The 21,484-nt window shown below is 33.3% G+C and overlaps 2 protein-coding genes across 2 annotated transcripts; one reads left to right on the top strand and one right to left on the bottom strand.

Moving 5' to 3' along the window:
- Positions 1–3,594: 3,594 nt before the first annotated feature.
- Positions 3,595–5,265, bottom strand: LOC25492422 (berberine bridge enzyme-like 17). Its single transcript, XM_013600528.3, has one exon. It carries the CDS (start codon positions 5,209–5,211, stop codon positions 3,640–3,642), a length of 1,572 nt encoding a protein of 523 aa, XP_013455982.1. The 5' UTR covers positions 5,212–5,265; the 3' UTR covers positions 3,595–3,639.
- An 11,383-nt stretch (positions 5,266–16,648) lies between these two features.
- Positions 16,649–20,564, top strand: LOC25492419 (ruBisCO large subunit-binding protein subunit alpha, chloroplastic). The gene is made up of 8 exons (XM_013600525.2): positions 16,649–16,809; positions 16,909–17,092; positions 17,682–17,803; positions 17,948–18,155; positions 18,246–18,391; positions 18,505–18,811; positions 19,112–19,563; positions 20,095–20,564. Exons 1-8 carry the CDS (start codon positions 16,753–16,755, stop codon positions 20,380–20,382), a joined length of 1,764 nt encoding a protein of 587 aa, XP_013455979.1. The 5' UTR covers positions 16,649–16,752; the 3' UTR covers positions 20,383–20,564.
- The last annotated feature ends 920 nt before the right edge of the window (positions 20,565–21,484 follow it).

Raw genomic sequence — 21,484 nt, 5'->3', positions numbered from 1 at the left:
GATCCACAGAAGTATCTATGGGTTGGAGCCCCACCGTCATGCGCTCCCACACATGTGTCTGTGTACATATAATATTTAATATTCACTTAATTTCAATTTTATTTATATTATATAATTAATATCTTGTCCTCTGAAAAAACTATAATACTTATTTTCTTGGAAAGAATAATTATCGTAGTTTAAGTTTATTTAATATTAGCCCATTTGGGTTTGGTCTATTGATTGGCTTAGGATCTTAGAGTGTGCTCCTCTCAAGGTCTTAGGAGAACTTACTCTATGCAATGTGGTGTACAAAATTTGTACAAAGGTAGGTTGGGTACTGATAAGTGTTCAAAATGATCTAATTCATGTGTTAGTTTAGGCATGTTTGATGAGGTGTTTTACAAATTATTGATGGAAAAGGTTCAATTATGTGCCTTAATGTCATTTATGCTTTGCATGCCTTACTTTACCCTAAGGAGCAAGAATTGCCAAAAGTTCACAAGAAAGTCGCCATTAGCAAAAAGCTCGCAGGGAGTTTCGCCATCAGCGAAGCTGGGGGCGAAGTCAGAAGCAGAATTTCAAGAAATTCGCCATTAGCGAAAATGTCGCTATTGGCGAAAATCTCACAGGGAGTTTCGCTATCAGCGTGTTGGAGGTGAAACTCAGGAGGATCAAGTGGATAAGGGCCACGTGGAGCAACTCCATTGGTGCAGAGGCCTATTTCACACATTTCGCTATTGTTAACACATGGGCCACGTGTTACCTAGGTCAAACTCGTCAAACTTTCTGATTTCTCCAAAAACCGAGTTTACCTTCGAGTTTACACGGTTTTGCCACCTAAAAACGTAAACTCGAACGAGTTTACGAGTTAACACTCGATTTGTGGAACAGTGCTTTTATCAAAGACAAAATCTAGAAGAAAATGTCTTTCGAAGGCAAGGTGTGAGGGGTTGATAAAATCAGTCCTCCAAGCTAACCCAACCTATTTTATGAGTCTTTTCACACTTCCAGCTTCTTTTTGTGATGAAACTGAGAAGATGATGAAATTTTTTGGCGGGGTCATTCAAGTGTGAATGATAAGTGTATCTGGTGGTTGTCTTGAGATAAACTTTCTATGCATAAGAAGGATGGAGGTATGAGTTTTACGAGTCTATCTAATTTTAATCTTGCTATGTTAGGAAAATAGGGTTGGCGGATTATGACTAAGCCAAATTCTCTTAGTAAACTTTATAAAGCAATGTATTATCCTATATGCAATTTCCTTGAAACAACCGTAGGTCATAAGTCTAGTTTTGTTTGGAGAAGTATGAGCAAGTCTAAATTCATTCTTAAGAGAAGTATGTAGCACTTGCATGTTGCGTTTTGTGGAGTATTCGGAAACAAGGAATAATAAAATCTAGAATGATGTTATTGATGCGCAATCCTTTGTGGTAGAAATGGCCAAATCATTACTCTTTTTGATTGGAAAGTAGCGCGGAAGGTAAGTCACATTACAATTACAATTAAGGGCATGTAGACATTAATATTGGAGAAGCATTTGGTCTATTATCGGCTCTAGAGTAGGTGCATGAACTCAATTTATGACATGTTGACTTCGAGCTCAATTCTAAATAAGTGGTAGATAGTTTTTTGTCCCTGCAAGCACGATTTCATTGAATTCAAGGCTATTATTGATCTTTGTAGAGCTCTTTTTGATCATATTTATGAAAGCTCTAGTGTAGAGTTTATAAGGTGACAAGTAAATGAGGTTGTCCATGAATTAGCTAAGGCGGTCACATTATCAGCTAGTTTTCGAATTTTGATTGACATACCAAATTGTATTGAACATATTTTAAGTAATGATATAAGTTAAGTCCTTTTCCTTAAAAAAAAATAAAAAAATCATTACTAACATATATGTCTTTCCGCTTTTTCCATGAAAATAATGGAAGTTATGGGTTTAACTAATTAATTTAAAAATTAAGTCATTTAATTAGTAATAATAAATGGTATAATGTAAAAAACTAAGCAACGGATAAAATTGGAAGAAAAAAATGAAGAGATGTGAATTTTGGAATATAATATGTTCAATCACTTTTGAAAAATAAGTTTAAAATATGCTCTTGTTATAAAATCAAATGATATTATAAAAATGATAAAGTAGTAATTGGAAAAGTTTAAATGAAGGGGGTTGATGAAATGGTGAGGCGTGGAGTGACGTAGGAGATTGTTCGTTTGGGAGGAGGAGATGTCGAGGGAGTGTGTTAAGTGGTTAACTTCAATTGTATTGCAGGTTGATGTCGGGGTCGTTGGGTTTGGAAATTGAAATCATCCAAATGTTATACGGTTACCAGTGCTTATAACAACTTAATTATAGTTGAAGACACAACTTTTCCGGCTAATAATCAGGGTTTATGGTTAAAAGTGGTTAACCGCTTAAAGTTAAAACTAAGGACAACTTGGTCAAGAGACATAATATTGATACAAGGGATCAAAATTGTTCGACAAGTTATGATGGAAGACAATGACTATTTATTTCTTAACTGTGATTTTTTTTCTTGTTGTAGATTACGGTCGTTAAATTGGCCGGGTTTATCGATGGCTCTTCAAGGTAATGTTTAGGATCATTTTTTTTGCAGTTTGGTTATTTTGGGGGTTTTCAAAAAATGTTTGTTTAACACTTGAAATTTTTTCCTTTCATTTTGTAAGAGTTTTAGAATCAAAATCATCATGTAATAAACGCATATAAATACAATACAAAAATGATATGTAAGGCAGATGAATTTTGATAAAAATAAATAATAAAAAAAAAACCACTTGATGTGAATTTGGGAGCCACGTTTTCTTGTGGCGACCTCCATCATACTATATATCTTCTTTGGATTGGGAAATTATATTGGCTTCCATTTCTGTCCATTTTCTTCGTTTTTACTATTTTTTTTTTTCAAATTTCATTCAACATAATCACAAAAATTCAAAATTACAACCCTCTTTTTCTTTATCTCTCTCCATACACATATAAAAAAGAATATCGGTCACTTTACTTTCTGTTTAACTAAATAAATCAACTTTAGGAGCAACTTCTTCATTTTCTTCTTCCTCTCTTTTCGATAAACAGGGTCTTTGGACTGAGTAGCCTCATCCCATTTTTCTTAAGATTTTCTGATCGGATTTCATGTTTTGAACCTACATATTTATGAATTTCATTTGTGTTCTCATCTCCATAATATATATATATATATATATATATATATATATATATATATATATAAATAGCTTAAAAAATAGATAATTGAAATAAAGAACCTAAAACAATATATGAAATTTAATAATAGTTTTTAATGTTAAATAAGTAAATAGTCCTTATTAATAATTAGAATTTCGTTTTTTTTTCCCTACAAAATAAAACAACCCTTTTTAGTTTCTCAAAAATTTTCCGTCAACATTTCAGTCTCTGTAAAAATTTTCATCAGCATTTTTAGTCCCCGTAAAAAAATTTATGTCAAATTTTTTGGTCCCTAAAAAACTAAAAGAAAATATCACATGGACTAAAAGTTCTATTACTTTTTGCAGAGACTAAAAATATAATTATGAATATTTATAGAATCATTTACTTAGTTAACAATAATTTTTATTATGCCATTTATTTATTGGGAATTCACACTACATGTGACTTTTTCATGACCTGGTAGGTATGCTTTGTTCAAATCTAAAAAAATTCTCAGGATCAACCTTAGTTTTCACACTAACTAATCTTTCAAAATTTCCTTTAAAAAACTTGCTTCCATATGTTCTAGCAATGTCCATTTTTGTTACATTACTTGGATGATTGGCACCAATATCACCATCTCTGTAGTTGAGGAATGCCTCCCTCGGTGAATTTGAAACATAGGGTGTCATGAACTCATAAACTGACCTTGAAAAATTCACATGGCGTTCAATAGCTTGAGAAGATTCATTAATCCAATTATTATAGTACAAAATCAAGAACAAGTTCCCTGCTCTATGAGGAAATGGTGTTTCTGATGGCAATATTTCTTCCATCCTTCCACCGTAAGGATTCCATTGCATAAGCAAACTTTCACCTTTAATTATCAATTCCCATATACATTCTATAATTTCTTTTGGAATAGGTTTCTTCACATAATCTGATTGACCTTTGATATAAGTTGGTTGAGGATCTTTTGGTTCATCCAATAGTACTTCAAGAGGAGTACCAATTGGCTTATCATACCAAAAAAGAGTGGAATTAACCCAAGGCATTGAAAAGCAATCACTTTTTTTCAACCCTAATTCAGGGAAACTTTCATTCACCAAAGGTAAAAGTCTTTCAATTGTCCCCAAAAATTGACCAATGAAACTAACTTGTACTATCTTTTGACCAATGTGAACAACATTAAACTGCAGTCTAATAAAAAGATCTTTATGCAATTTTGGTGCAATTAATTGCCATTTGTAAACAACATCAGTTACATTTTCATTCACATTCCTCTTCACATTAAAAACAGTAACCTGTGAGGTTACTTGAACCAATTTGAGTTTCCAAGACAAAATAACACCATAACTAGCACCACCACCACCTCTTATAGCCCAAAAAAGATCTTCTCCCATTGATTTTCTATCAAGGATATTACCATTCACATCAACAATTTTTGCGTCAATAATATTATCAACAGAAAGACCAAATTTTCTCATCATATTTCCATATCCACCACCAGAAAAATGACCACCAGCTCCGACAGAAAAACAAACGCCGGATGGGAAAGCAAGAGAGTTATTTTTCTTTCCAATGGTATAATAAAGCTTTCCAAGTGTTGCACCTGATTCAACCCATGCTGTTTCTTCTTGTAAATTGACATCAACTGAATTGAGATGAAGCAAGTCAATTATAACAAAAGGCACGTCTGATACATATGAGAAACCTTCAAAGTCGTGGCCGCCACTTCGGATTCTGATCTGAATTTTGTTACTTTTGAGGCATTGAATTGTTGCTTGGACATGAGAATCATCTTTTGCAGTTATAATTGCCAAAGGTTTTGGTGTTGTTGTTTTAAATCTCTTGTTTTGTATTTTCATGTTGAGGATGGTTGAGAATGAGATATTGTTTGGAGTGTAAATGATATCAGAGATAGAGGAATTCAAAGATTGAGAAAAGCAATTGAGAAAATTTTGAAAGGGTGATTGTGATGTTGTTGTTGAAATAGACATGACAATTGTTAAAGTTATGAAGAGAAAAGACAATTTCCCCATTGTTTCTATGCTATGATAGCAACGTGGTTTGTAATTTTTTGTGAATCTCTGTGTATCATTGAACTCTATATATATATATTGATGCATCATTTACTTTTCTAACATTAGTGTCTTAATAATATATATTTTTTAATAGACGAAATGACAATAGTAATTGGAAACTTATACAAACAAGTGTGGAAGTCAGGGTTCGAACCCCAATTATGGCATCTCGTCTAAATTTTTTGATATTTTTACCGGTTGAATTAAGACTTGTAGATATCTTAATAATATTTTGTGTCTTTTAATGAAGAAAGCAAAATATTAATTTTTTGTCTTGTCTTTTTATTAATTTTTCATATCTACTAAAATTTTAAAAATAAAGTCCGAAATATTTAGTATATAAATCCGACAAGTTTAAAATAAATAGACTAATAACATTTCATTTCAAAATAAATTGCCAGAAATTTAAGGCTTTTTTTTTCTTTCTCTTTTCCCTTTCCTCATCATCTTCTTCCTATGACATTCATTCAAACCCGGTAAAAAAACTAAGAACCTTGAAATATAATTTTTTTTTTTTTTTAAATCCTTCAAATTCAAATTTGACCTTAATACCTTTTTGTTTATCTCAATTGAAAGAGGGAAAATAAATAGTAAACGTATTTTCCTCTCTTTTCCCTTTTCTTATTCCCCTTATTTATATATCCTTAGCGAAAAAAGTATATTCTTTTTCTGACATCGTTGTGTTTTTTGTTTCGTCTTGGTGGTGTTCATCTGTTGTCAAATCTTCTTCATCGGCGTGTTGTTAGTTTACGTGAGTCTCCGACTGCTTGGGTATGTGTTTTTTTATGCTTTTGTTTGTTTTCTGGTGTATGGTTCAGAGAATGACGGGTTGGTTGAAGATTATTGCTTCCTTTTGATGTGGTTCAGTTTCAAAAACTCGAAAGGGTCTGTTTGGTTACTCACGAATTGGACTCATCCCTCGACCTGGGTTCTTATGCGTATGATTGAAACATGTTGTGGTTGGTGGTATGACCTCTTCGATTCTTCGATCTTCCAGATCTGTTGAGATCTGCAGGTTTCAAGGCGTCGTATCTGCCTCTATTCTAGTACTGCCTTTTTATCGGTGTTAATCCATGTGACTGTTCTTGAAATGTTAAGCTCGAAAAAGCTTTTATGCTTGATGTTGTGTTCAGAGAGTTGTTGACACTTGGATTTTCATATCGTTTTGGCGGTTAATCCATTCCCCATATTTAAACCCCAACTTTTGTAGATGTTCGCTCTTCATATTTTTTGTAACTTGATTTCACGTTGGTATGGGGTTCTCTGTGTGTTAGCTTGTATTTTTGACAGGCTACAATAAATGCAGTCAACTCAGTTCGACTGGTTTTTTCAACTGCCTTTAGATGCTGACGACAATGATATTATCTATTTCGACGGGAAGACATGTTCGACGAAGTTCAAAAACGTCTTTTTCTTCTTCTATCTGAAGATACAAACGAAGAAGACATTTTTGGGGGGCAATTTGTTAGCCTGTATTTTCGACAGGCTACAATAAATGCAGTCAACTAAGTTCGACTTAGGTTTTGAAGAAATCTAAATGAGTTCGACTCACAAGCTGGATCATGTTTATGGACTTACAGAGATTTCTCCGTTCGATGGAGAAACTTCGACAAGCAAGCAAGATATCGAAGAGAAGTTGGTGCCAGATCGAAAAGCCAAACAGCAGTTACTGTCGAAGAGATGTCATTTGAAATTCAAAAGATATCTAGGGTAGTTATTGGCGGTTACATTCGACGGTTTCTGTTAGGCAGTTGTGTAGTATAAATAAGATTTTTTTCATCGGAAAAACGGGTCACAATTCGCATACACACAAAAGTTACACACTCAAACTATCTGCATTATAAGAGAAACGAGTAAACAAGTTGTAAATGTATGAATCGGTGTACCACTTTACATTTATTTATTCAATTTAAGTTTATCTTTTGGTTTACATCAAGAACATTCATACTTTCTGTCAAATATTAACACAATATGCCCCAAGATTTACTGCTTGTTATCTTAAGTTAACCGTTTTCGCAAACCAGCGTTTGTTTACCAAAAACACACTGTGTTACACTTATGATAAGTGAATTTTTATCAAGATAAATTAAGATTGGTCTACTTGATTTGTTTAGATTGTACCTGGCCAATCTAATACCCTTAGTCTATGGGATCTCTTTCTTTTTATCAACATAATTTTCCTTTTACTTAAAAAAAGTGAAGGAGTATACTTATTAACAAAAAAAAAAAGTGAAGAAAGAAATCAGATGAGCCCTTCATCATACCTAACACCACACCAGCAACTATGGTGTGTATCAAATGCTCATGAGGCAGGAGATGCACTTTCACGATGACTTCTCGGACGCGGTGTGGCATAAAAGTGTTCCTTTGAAGGTCTCTATTTGTGTGTGGCGTCTATTACGCAATAGGTGGCCAACAAAGGACAACTTAAGGCGTCGTGGAATTATTTCATTGGACTCTCAACTGTGTGTTTCAGGGTGTGGTCAAATTGAATCAACAGATCATTTAATTATTCATTGTCCTATTTTTGGTTCTCTTTGGCAACACGTGAAAAATTGGCTTGGTGTGTATTTTGTGGATCCCCAAAATGTTATGGATCATTGTCAGCAATTCAGGTTCTCCACCGGTGGTTATTCTCCTCGTCGGTCATTCCTTCACATGATTTGACTTTGTTGTATTTGGGTCATTTGGAATGAACAGAATCAGAGGTTGTTTTCAAATAAAGTTAAATCAATTATACAGCTTTTGGAAAAGGTAAAATTCACTTCTCTTACTTGGTTGAAATCTAAGAATGTTTGCTTTCCTTTTGGTTATCATATGTGGTGGCAATATATTGGGTATTTGAGTATTGGCTTCATTGTTGTTAAAACAAATACTCATGTATAATGTTGGATAGGATGTTCCAACATCTTGGCACAATTCAATGTGTCCTGCTTATGTGGCTTGGTTTACGCAATCCTTAAACCACGCCCTATTTCTTGTTCACCAAGCAGCGCGTTTTTGTCCAGAATCAGCCGGAAGATTTGTTTCTAAAATATAAACAATATTTTAGGATTCCTTGGTGGTGTGTTTGATGGTTCCTAAAGATGTTCCTACTTTCTAGGAGTTACCATATTTGTGAAATATATTTTCAAAAGAGATTTTGGAAAATATATTTCTGAAGAATATTTGTTTTAATATATTTCTAAAAAGAATATTTGATTCAAATATATGTGTATCCAGAAGAAAGATATTTTTCCAATGGATATTTTATTTGTAAAATATATTTTCAAAAGAGATTTTGAAAAATATATTTTCTAAAGAATATTTGTTTCAATATATTTCTGAAAAGAATATTTGATACAAATATATGTTTAGCCTATGACGAAAAAGCCCATGCTTTGAATGGCTATATAAGGAAGACTTGTACCCTAGTTTTAGTCACGATTTCAATGTTATTGAATTGAATCTTTAGGGTTTCGACTTGTGCTTTATTGTGAGCCTCTCTTTGTATCACCTTGATGCATTGAGTTGGACTTTTAGTTTAGTTGTATTGTATCAAAACCATAGATTGTTAAAAGAATAGTTTTTAGGGTTTTGAGTCGTCTTCCATGTGTGTTCTTCTCTTGTATCGTTTGTGATGCAAGTCTATGACTGTTTATTGAGTTGTAAACTCATGTTCACTACTCCGAAGTTGTGAAGCAAGGAGCTAGGTAGATTGTGCACTACACCAAAGTTGCGAAACAAGGTGCTATTTGTTTGTTTGAAGTTAACTTCATCATTGAGTTTGTGTTTAGGTCTGATAGGTCACAGGGGCTGTGACTGACCATAGGATAGTGAGATGGGATCTCAGATCTAGGAGTTCCTAGGTTGAAGTCTAGACGGGTAGGTCCTAGGTCATAAAGTGTAAACGAGGAGTTTGCTGAGAGCTTTTGAATAAGGACTACACTAGTGTATTTCCTTCCTGGCTTGGTAGCCTCCAGAGTAGGTGACGTTGCACCGAACTGGGTTAACAAACTCACCGTGTTCTTTACTTTCTTGTCATTTATTTTCTTGTTTTTATTTCTGGTTATCGCGTGATGTTGGAACATTGAATGTGACATCACAAACATTAAAACATCATACAGAACGTATTAAAACAAGTGCGCTAGAATTTCACAGTAACTCCTTGTTTGTTTAGGGATTGGCTGACCGTTACCACCTTTTTGTTGTTTCAAGATTGGTTTCTGTAATTTTGTTCTGATCTTTTTGGCACTCCTTGTGCTAGAGAGTAGAATTCTTTGTTTACATATATTTATATCTCATTTTAGTTTGTTCAAAAAAAATTATTTGGCAACCCACCTTATACGGCGTGCATGCAATTGTCCCCACTATGTTTTGATATTTTACTTTAAATGTGTGAGTATATGCTACAATATAGTAAATGTATTTAAACTATAATTTTTTTTGTTGGTTATTTTGATTTTTAAATGTTCTTTAGTTAGTCAGTTTGATCTATAAATATATTTCTGTTTTACAATTTAATCTATAAAATTACTAATAAGAAATATATTTAGAGATTAATTTTCAATTTTGTTACGTTCAATGTATTTTTATTTTTCAATTTAATCTATAAAATTACCAATAAGAAATATATTTAGAGATTAATTTTCAATTTTGTTACATTCAAGAGTGACAACACATCACATGAATGAATTTTCTCTCATAGGAACTATCATTAATCATATATGAAAATGTCTGACATATGAATAGTTAAATAATTGTTTTAGTTATTAAAATAGAGATATATATTTTTGTTGACGTTGAAAATAAAAAAATCATTCCATGATTTTAAAATATAAAAGATTACAAAGATAATTATATACATATATTCAAAATTCATGGGTCCGTCTCTATAATCCTCCGATAACCAATACGGTCGTGCCAAGTGCCAACAACGCACCACACTACCATTCTTCTCCTCTCTCTGAGCTATATATTTCCATCCGACTAACAAACTGCCACAAACTTCATTGAACTACCGTTACCTTCACGGCGTTCCACCGTTGTCCTGTTGTATCCTCTGTCTGCTCTAAAGTCTCAATACATTGTGTGAAACCCTACGTATAAGTTGCAAAGCTTATGTGTTAAAAAAATGATTAAAAAGAATTTACAAAATATACATATTTAATATTTATTGTAGTGTGGCTGAGAATGGACGAAAAGAATGCCTAATTCTTAAGTAGCCCAATAATACAAAGCTGAAATTGTTACGTGAGAAAGCACACAAGAAATAGGCAGACTTGAACGGAGGACATACGGCACAGATATGAACATATGGTGTATAATTAATTATGCTATGTTCATCACAATGAATGGTTACGGTGGATCAAATGCTTCTTTCATGTGTTTGAATTCCAATAAGGAGTAGGTAACCCTTCACAAAATTGATTATTGCAAATTTATAGGTAAGGCTAGTTAATGGAACTCAAGATTAATTGGGTAAGGACTAAGGAGAGGTTATATTGATCATAATTCAGTTCCTTATTTAAGTCGGTATTTAGGTACAAATATGTTGGTACTCTATATTTTTCTATCTAATTATCTTGCGTGACCATAATGGTATCTGATTAGGGTTAGGTGAAAGATCGTTATCTATGGTTGACCAAAGCAATTTTTAATAGCAATAAAATACATGATTGAGATCACTACTATCTTTGAAAATATTCACTATGGTCTCTATTATTTTTTTTTTTCACCTTTATATGATCTATGATAGTGGATCCCCTCAAAAATGATAGTGGATATTTTTTTTTTTTGAAGTATAGTGGATATTTTTTTATTACTAAATATATTGAACCTTAAATATGTAATTTATTTGACTATTTGAATACCTGATTTTTTTGAAATTCTCAAATGAAAACTGATGAAGGGGTTAAAGGATTTTAAACTAGTCCCGTGAGCATAGCTCAGTTGATAGGATATTGCATTATTATATGCAGGGGTCGATGTTCGAACTCCGGACATCCCACTTATTCATCTTATAAAGTGAATTCTAGCCACTAGGCTACTTGACCAAAAAAAAAAAAGGATTTTAAACTAGGAATCGAAAAAGAAAATGAGGTTTTTTTGTACAAATTATAGAAGAAGTCTATTCCTTAACTATAACATCGATTCCCAAGCCCCCATATATTGCAATATTGGTAGGAAATTTTGATGTTTGCATTTTTGCTGCTTGTATTTCATTTTGAAGGCATTCTAAATTCCTAATATAAGCTGCATTTTCGTTGTTTCATATTTACTTTCTCTGTTATTTTAAAAATCTCTTTAGTCTCGCAATTTTCAGGAAAGTATTGGTGCATTCATCTTTTTTTATGAAATAGTATATTTATTTTGTTCATTTGTAGACTTGTTCTATGTTGCTAGTATCTACACTATAAAGTTTCATGCTGTTTATTGACAATATTATATTAACTTGAGACACATCCAAAATGAGAAAACTCGGAAATTAGCCTTCGTTCAGAGAAAGAAGGGATTAACAAAGAAAAGTTTTAAATTAATTTCTAGGCAAAATTACATTTTTAGTATCTTAACTTAATTTTAAATAACGTTTCAGCCCTTTATCTTTTCTTTTTTCCAATTCAATCATTTATCTTTTTAAGTGTTAACATTGTTGTCCTTTTTAACAAAAATTCAAAAAACTCATCAAAAAGTTCATATCTTCATCAATAAACTCATATTGTAAAGTATATTAATGAGTAAAATTTCCAGATCATCAATCAACTTAACTATGACTCAACAAACATCAAATGAATACAAATCTCATGTTCCCTCTTTATATGAATGAGTTTTGAAAATAAACTCCTACATCAAATTGGTGAAGGAGATTTGATGTCGATGGGGTTATGGTTAAGTTGATTGAGTTTTGGCTTTTTTATACATTAATATGAATTTTTTGTTTTTCTAGATTCTGGGTCTTTGATGAAGATCTGGATTTTATTGATGAACATTTGAGTTTTTTTTTTTATGAATTTATGATTTTTTTTATTTTAATTACAAAAAAAAGGATAACAATGTTAACATTTGTGGTTTATTTTAACTCATCCCTTGCAATGATCTCAGCAAAACCATGTTGTAAGCGGAAGCTAACACCATAAAGTCATGCTCCAACGCTGAAACATTGTGAATATATGAAAACAAAACCAGCGTGAGTTAGCTCACGTTGGTGTTCAGAACGTGATGCAGTGTGACTTAACTCATGCAGCGTGAGTTAAGTCACACAACGTTTAACATCTACGTGATTTAAGTCACGTGCAGGTAGACATTTTCGAAAGTTCAGTTGGAAGCGAGCAAAATGTGATGGGAGAAGATCAATTTTCTTTCAGTTTTGATAATCATGCTGCTAATAAACTAGGTGATGATAATGATATTGTGAATTGGATTAGTCATGATGATGTGTTTGCATGGCAAGATTTCTCATTTTTGTTTCAAAATGAAAAGAAGAGGATACAACATTGGCAATTTGGCATGAAGGGGATGAATGATTATTTTGTGAATTGGAAATTGATTATTTTGTGTACTTGATCAATTAGTTATTTCCCTTTTTCTTCTTCTCAAAGTTATTTGTCTTTTAAGGGTTAGTTTTCAACTTATTGACAATGCTTCAACGAGTAGTGTTAATGAGTTATTTTGACAATCAACAATTACTTGTTTCAAAATGAGTTTAGTGTGTCAAGCAGTGAAAAATGATTTGCCTTTTAATTTTATTTTCCTTTTAATTATTGTCTTATTAGTTGATTAGCCATATATAACATGTAATCTTATCAACCCTCAACCTCAAACTAACTACACTCTAAACCTTGTGTCCATTAAATTAACAAACTAGTTTTTGCTGCTTGTGTAGAAAATTCACCAAAATGCTCCAAACTTTTGACGCTTAAGCAAAATCTAAATCCTTATGTTAGCAACTCTACATCTTGTCATATAAGGTTAATTTAAATCCAAATTTATAGAAGGACCATCCTTTGAAGGGTATCCGGAGGAATCGCTTAATTGTAACTCACTTGACTGAATATACATATTGTTGGAGTTGGAGAGGAGATGCTATTGTATGATCTGCAAGAAAGTATGGATGAACACAATTAGGAGAAAAGCTTTGTGAAACAATGACGCAAGCATGGACAATGAGACGTAGATACAAAAAATAGAAATGATAGAAACGGACAAAAGAACAAACGGTTGAGCCAACAACAAATATAATGGAAAAAATAAAGTTATACCAAAATACCAGTTCCAAATGCTCATTCCGTCCCTAATTATAAGCACTCTTTGAAAAGAAAAAAGAATTTGTTGCTAAATATAAGCTCTTATACAAATTACTAGATACATTTGTTATTTTTTCCTAAACATACCTCTAATTAATATTACTAATTTGTCTTAATATATATATATATATTTTTATTTTAGAGAAACTTATCTTGAAATATGAAAAGTCAAGTTTAATAAATATACACGCAAAAGACAATTTATATATATGAACGGAGGAAGTATCAATTACCGGAGAAAAACAAACAAAGTTTCTCAATCACTTATCAATGAAACAATAATTTAAAGTTACTTGAATCAGCAGATTCAGAGCCATATGAGTTGGTGGAAGACTTGAGTTTTGGAAATGGTTCACAAGGACATTCTTCCCTTGGTTTCGAGCATACGCCAAAGAAGCAACTTTTTGGGGGCGTTAAAGAGTAGTTTTTGAAGTTAAAAGAGTAATTTTCATGAGTATTGATAGGAATCTAAGCCCAAGGATGACTACTAGGTCCACTAAGAAACCCATTTGGCTCCAAGGCTTTTCATTTAAATAAATATAATAATATTTTGAATAGATATAGATAATTTTGAACAAAACATTTCTATTCAATTGAATCAAATTTCAAAATTATAAATAAATGAACTTATATGCATTATTATTACATCCTCTCATAAAAAATATTTAACTTATCACGGAAAACGTGGTTTGAAAAATGTGATCATACAAGGGTGTGGGCCGGTATCCCACTTATATAGACAAGCTTGTTGTAGCTGCTTCCGTGAAACTCAATATGGATTGAGCAAGTCAATTGGATGACCAGGATCATTTCATGACGATGCTTCTGTGCGGTTAGACGCACATGTGACTTTCCCTAAACGTTCTTAAGGTGGTATAACGTGTTAATGGGTTTGTTGTATTGGCAAAAACTGAACATATATTGTTTAGTTAAGATAATTATGGTACAACTAAGAGAAAAATGATAAAAAAAAATAATGAACTACTTGACTAAACCTACCATAAAAATGCTATTAACATATAAAAAACTATAGTTATATTGTGTCAACTATCAAACAAATCTTTCTTTCTTTCGTTATACGAGCTTATAAGTATTTTTAACGACATACTAGTTTATAAATTATAAACATACTAGTTTATAAATTATAAACTAACTTGTTCATGGTAAAAAAAAAATCAAAGGTTAATGAAAATTGTTGTTGACACATTTCATAAGGCTGAGAAACACGAGTAAAATACGTTTTTGCCGCCTCGGCAGTTAACTGCCGAGGAATTCAAAAATCGGCTGCAGTTAACTGCCGAGGAAAATACGTTTTTACAATCTAAGACGCACCTTTGTTTAACATTTGCTTGCACATGAAAGTAACAATTCATTGCATAACTTTCGGGGAAAACATTTGCAACCGCTTTCATTAAAGACATATCACGGTCGGTCACAATCGCCTTAGACATATTCATCTTTGATGTAAGAAGTTTACGCAACATTTTTAAAACTCAAACAAAGTTTTCCTCTTTCTCATGTGTCACAAATCCAAACCCAACCGAATATGTCAAATCGATCGAAGTGACCCCAACTACCTCAAACATTGGCATCTTGTACATGTTGGTGTTTGTAGGTGGAGTCCATAACCAAAACCGTTGGAAAATTGTTAAACAACTTAACGGATGTTGGATGAGCCCAAAAGATATCTTTGATTTTAGTACTTTCACTTTGTGTTCTTAAGTAATAAGTATAGTTGTGCTCCTCCAACTTCGAGATTAAATATTGCAACGACTTCTTGTCACCTCTATTTGCCTTCCATATTTGTTGACGTTCATTGTACACTTGCTTCACATTTTTATCCAATGTGGTCTTTTGTTCATCAAATGTATCAAAATATTTCTTGGAAGCATCTTGCTCTTGGTCAAGTCACGTACAATCTTCTTGTCGTCCTCCTTTAATCTACCATCAAGAATGTGTCATTCTAAAGCTGGCTCCATCGCATGGTTGTGAACTCCATTAAGAATGTTCAATCCCCATTCCTTTGTTTGCTTACTTTGATATCCACTAATCATGAACAAGCACCCACATTTTCTTGAGCCCGTTCTCGCATGCTTCGGTTTTTTTTTTTCCGGCACTTTGTGAGCTCCACTCATTTCACACACTAGGCGGAACATTGGATTGATCAACCTTGATCTTTGTGTAACAATTGTAAATCCCGCCTTATTTGCTTGACGACGTGCCCACTCAAGCAATTCTTCTCTATCTTTCGACTTAACGTCGTCTGAAAAAAACCTAGTCGTGTCAACTTCGTGGGCTTGAAGTGGGAGGACACCGGAGTCAACATATTCTGAAGCTCCATTAATGTTTGGTTTCGCTTCAACCTTAGGTAGTTTGACATCTCCGAAAAATTCGACAAAATTTGGTTTTGTCTCTCCCGGAACATCTTCCGCGTTCTCTACCATTACTATAATTAAACAACACAAAAATATGAATTAACCACTAACTAATGCATAAACATCAATGCCATAATGAATTAAAACAAAAAAACAAAACAAAAAAAACAGAAGAATTTTTTTTCTAACTGCCGAGGATTCCCATGACAGAGTTCTACGTAACTGATGTAGACACCCATAACAAAACAAAAAAAATGAACGGATTAAAATGCTCAATACCTGTTTTTTTACGTCAAAAGTGTGTTGATACCTCCTATGCTTGATGCTTGAATGATTTTGGATCAAGATTTGATGAAAAAATATTGGATTTGGGAATTGGATGGAAGTGGTATGGAAGTTGACGATGAAAATAGTGTGTATGGGGAGCAGGTGACTGTTTCATCCGATGAAACATATTTCTCGGCAGTTAACTACCGAGGTTTTCCTCTGCGGTTAACTGCAGTCAGTTTTTGAATACCTCGACAGTTAACTGCCGAGAAGACAAAAACGTATTTTACTTGTGTGCCTCAACCTTATCCAATGTGTAAAGAACAATTTTGAAGGTTAATTGGTCATGGTAAAAAAATAATCAAGGGTTAATATGGAGGACCTAACTACTAAGTGACAAATGACAAATTGAAGGGGAGAGGTCATCAACAATTGGTGAAGAGTAGGAGGAGTGTTCTAGAAACTCACTAACTAGTAAAATAAAATATAAAATCCCAAACCCTAAACCCACTTCACTTCGTTGAGTTTCGTTCATTCTATCTCAAACACCATCTTCTTATCCACACTCTCCAAACATGGCTTCAACCAACGCTCTATCCTCAACCTCAATTCTCCGTTCTCCTACCAACCAGGTAACTAACCATTTCCCTTTCATTCATTTTCATTTAATTTCTCCCTAAAGCACTTAACTTCAAAATCGATTATAATTAATTTTCGATTATTTGTTTCAGGCACAAACAAGTCTTAGCAGGAAGGCGAACCAACATGGAAGGGTTAATTACAGACAGAAAGTTAACCGTTTCGTGGTTAAAGCAAGTGCTAAAGATATTGCCTTTGACCAAGATTCACGCCGTGCTATGCAGGCTGGAATTGATAAACTTGCTGATGCTGTTGGCCTTACTCTCGGACCCCGAGGTATATGATAATTTGAGTAATTGAATGTAATTATATGTGTTGGTGTCGAGTAATTGAATGTAATTATGTGTTGTCAGTTGTCACATACTGGACATGTCTTCAATCTGAAGTGTCCGTGAAAAGATGGAATATATGGAAAAACTCAAATTTGTGTGTCTGAATCTGAATGTATGTTTTTGGATAAAATGCGGCCCTGTTTGGAAACAGAGCTTATTTTGTAGCTTATAGCACATAAGCGCTTATGAATAAGCTATTTATGTGACACAAGATAAAATTGAGTCAAATTGTTTTCGTATAAACTATACTGTAGAGTTTGTAAATAATATGGAAATAGCTTATGATTGTAAGTTCTCTCAAATAGTGTTACAAAGTGTTTATGTTTGTAGATAAGCTCAAATAAGCTAATTAGAACAGACCCATGTGTCTTTTTGAAATGTACTTCTAGAAACATGTGTGGATTTTTTTAGAAATGTGATGTGGAAAATGTTTCCCTCTTTATATAAATAAATTGTCTTTTTATTCTGAAATATTAGTATTATTGCTATTATATGGATATGAAATGTGAAACATTGTTTTTTTTTTTTTGAAGGGAGGAATGTTGTTTTGGATGAGTTTGGTAGTCCTAAGGTAGTTAATGATGGTGTGACAATTGCAAGAGCTATTGAGTTACCTGATGCCATGGAAAATGCTGGTGCTGCTCTAATTAGGGAGGTATGTGATAATTGAATAATAAAGAGTTTAAATTATTTTGTTGCTTATGAAGATTTTTGTGTACATGGTTTTTAACTATTGTTTTTTTGTTTGAATCGGTGGTTTTTCGTTACTGATGACGACGATGTTGATTTATAACTGAAGGTTGCTAGTAAAACTAATGACTCAGCTGGAGATGGGACTACAACAGCTTCGATTTTGGCTCGGGAAATCATTAAGCTTGGACTTCTCAGTGTGACATCAGGTGCTAATCCTGTGTCCATCAAGAAAGGAATTGATAAAACAGTAGCGGCTTTGGTGGAAGAGCTTGAGAAGTTGGCTAGGCCTGTTAAAGGTGGAGATGATATAAAAGGTATTGGCATTAGTATAAGAACATTTGATTTGGTTTCATTTTTGATTGGTTGTTAGTATGTTATGCTAATGAGTTTTGATGTTGTAACAGCCGTTGCTTCTATTTCTGCCGGAAATGATGAGTTGATTGGAACAATGATTGCTGAAGCAATTGGCAAGGTTGGACCTGATGGTGTTTTATCCATCGAGTCTTCCTCCTCATTTGAGACAACCGTCGAAGTCGAAGAAGGAATGGAGGTATGAACTCTTTGCTGGATTTGACATCTTTTCTTTCCTGGTGAATGTTTATAATTGGAAGGAAAGAGTTTTAAAGCTTCCACTTCTAATTCTAATGCTTTTATGACTTATAGATTGACAGAGGCTACATCTCTCCCCAATTTGTTACAAATCTTGAGAAATCAATTGTTGAATTTGAGAATGCAAGAGTCTTGATTACCGACCAAAAGATTTCCGCAATAAAAGATATAATTCCTCTGTTGGAGAAAACCACTCAATTGAGAGCCCCTTTGCTTATCATTGCCGAAGATATCACCGGTGAGGCTTTGGCTACCCTTGTTGTGAACAAGCTGCGTGGTATCCTTAATGTGGCTGCCATCAAAGCTCCAGGATTTGGTGAAAGAAGAAAGGCCCTCCTTCAAGACATTGCAATATTGACAGGTATGTTAAATTTAGATGTGTTCATTGTTTTTTGGATACTGCAAGCATCATAATACATGTGATGTCCAGTCATGTACAATGTAGGTTTTTACTGTTTAATCATGTTAAATAATGGTTAATTCTGTTCAAAAATTTAGTTTATGTAAAAGAAGATATAGTCATTGTTTAGTTACTTTTGATATTTGTTTCAACTGTTTAAGTTTTTCTGCCATGATACAACAAAGAACCGATGACTAGGAAACACGAGTTGTGAAATTATCATATACATTTCTTTGACAATTTTGTGCATTTAACTGCTAGGTGCTGAGTTCCAGGCCAGTGATCTGGGCCTTCTTGTTGAAAGCACCTCAATTGAACAACTTGGTTTGGCTCGGAAAGTGACCATCTCCAAGGATTCTACCACTATTATTGCTGATGCTGCATCAAAGGATGAGTTGCAATCTAGGGTTGCACAGTTGAAGAAAGAGTTGTTTGAGACAGACTCAGTTTACGATTCGGAGAAATTGGCCGAGAGGATTGCTAAATTGTCTGGTGGAGTTGCAGTCATCAAGGTCGGTGCTGCTACAGAGACCGAACTTGAGGATCGTAAACTTAGAATTGAGGATGCCAAGAATGCAACTTTTGCTGCCATTGAAGAAGGTATTGTTCCTGGCGGAGGTACTGCATTGGTTCATCTCTCTGCTTATGTTCCAGCAATCAAGGAAAAACTAGAAGATGCAGATGAGAGGCTAGGAGCTGACATTGTTCAAAAGGTGAGAATGCCGATCAAATTTGCACGTATTTTGAGTAGTATGCTATGATTATTGTTTTCATGTCATGTACCATGATTACAATTTACAACAATCTGAACAACACAAATTTACACTATAAGCACAACTAATATCAACATTTTCTGGGTATTATGGTTTACCTTATAAATTAATGTTTCAAGTGTCATATAACTCGTTCCTTTTAAGAAAAAAAGAAGTGTCATATAACTCGTGGAAAAGATAAAATAATATCAACATTTTCAGGTTATTCTAGTATATTATTTATCACATACTCTGTTTCTTTGTTTGGGTCACAAGGGGGAAGGAATAATTTAAGATTTTACTCTTGTGCTATTATGAGTGCCACGTTAGCAAAACAATTGAGTCAAAGACCTGTTATTTCCAGTTTTCAAGAAAATCCATTTATTTTTCACCCCTTTTAATTTACCCAATCAAAACTTCATCAATATCTGATATTTGATAGGACTAAAAAATATTACTGATGAGTTGTTTTTTCCCTTTGTCTATGTATAGGCATTGGTAGCACCTGCATCATTGATTGCTCAAAATGCTGGAATAGAAGGTGAAGTAGTTGTGGAGAAAATTAGAAGTGGTGAATGGGAGGTTGGTTACAATGCCATGACAGACACTTATGAGAATTTAATTGAGTCTGGAGTCATCGACCCTGCAAAGGTAACAAGGTGTGCTCTGCAGAATGCTGCTTCAGTGGCTGGGATGGTCTTGACCACACAGGCCATTGTTGTCGAAAAGCCTAAGCCCAGGGCAGCTGCGGCTGCTGCCCCACAAGGCCTTACCGTTTAAGTTTTAGATTTTAATTATTGTTGTAGGTTAATTACGGCAAACAGTTTTGAGCAGAAAAGTGAAAGAGCTTGTGTTTTCGGATGACTGTTCAATTGAAAAAAAAAACTGTATTTGTAAACATAGTTTAAGATTTGTTTTGATTGATGAGGGATAAGGAAAGTGATAAATTTGCATTCTAATCATTTTACGTTTCATAATAATTTAAAATAGTCTTTGATGTCTTTCCAGTAACTTACATGTTTCTTAAGGCAGTGATTTAAAACAGAACTAGATATTGAATTGGCAAAAGTTTTTTCATATGGTTTAACTGTTCTTTCTATACTAGTCAAATTAGAATGTCACCACAAAAAAAAAAAAAAAAAATGAAATTTTGATTGAACCCTGAAATAATGTAGTCGTTGTCGTGGCTTTGAGTGAAGCAACAAATGTTTATCTAAAATATGCGTAGCTATGACAAAATTGTTATGTATAAATACATTCAATGTTGATTTTTTATATTTCAAAACAATTGAAAGTATTAATAAGAATATAGTTGAAAAAGAGTAGTAAATAAATTTAGAAATTTTGTAAATGATCTTATATTTAGGGAAAAACACGGTTGTAAATAGGCTTTAAGGATGAAGAGAGTGCACCATACATGAAATTTGGTTTATTTTAAAGGATATAAAAAATAAAGAATTTTGACTGCACCTAAAATGATGAAATCAGTTTTGGCTCCTCTACTAGAGCAGGTAATGGAAAAGTCTTTCATGAACACAATTCTAAATATATATTTTTTTGAAGGAACAATCCCAAATAAATATTATTTGGGTACACTCACATAAAAGTTTTATGTATATTATAATTTTATTTTTTCCTTAATTTTTTTTTATTTTGTGTGTGTCTAAATATTTTTATTTGAGTTTGTGTTCAACCAAATGTGCAGTCATAGTCGAGTTGAATCTTTGGAGATAGAGTCCACCAGACAGAATGAATTCTATATCTGAGGCTCAGGACTGCTTAGTTGAGTTCAACGTAGGGTCTCTTGAAAAACATCGTCAAGCAAAAATCAAAGTGCTGCTAGATGAGAAAAACTGAACCAAGTTAGCCAAACTTATAAGGC

This window comes from Medicago truncatula, chromosome 4, assembly GCF_003473485.1.
Source record: "Medicago truncatula cultivar Jemalong A17 chromosome 4, MtrunA17r5.0-ANR, whole genome shotgun sequence".
Lineage (NCBI taxonomy): Eukaryota > Viridiplantae > Streptophyta > Magnoliopsida > Fabales > Fabaceae > Medicago > Medicago truncatula.
Note: the sequence above shows the minus strand (reverse complement) of the source record. Positions and strands in the feature narration are given on the sequence as shown.

What these genes read in the sequence shown, in the direction of transcription:
- LOC25492422 (XM_013600528.3), bottom strand. Translation starts at nt 5,211, where the DNA reads ATGGGGAAATTGTCTTTTCTCTTCATAACTTTAACAATTGTCATGTCT.
- LOC25492419 (XM_013600525.2), top strand. Translation starts at nt 16,753, where the DNA reads ATGGCTTCAACCAACGCTCTATCCTCAACCTCAATTCTCCGTTCTCCT. An exon ending in GTGCTGCTCTAATTAGGGAG is followed by an intron (nt 17,804 to 17,947) that starts GTATGTGATAAT and finishes TTATAACTGAAG; the next exon opens with GTTGCTAGTAAAACTAATGA. An exon ending in AGGTGGAGATGATATAAAAG is followed by an intron (nt 18,156 to 18,245) that starts GTATTGGCATTA and finishes ATGTTGTAACAG; the next exon opens with CCGTTGCTTCTATTTCTGCC.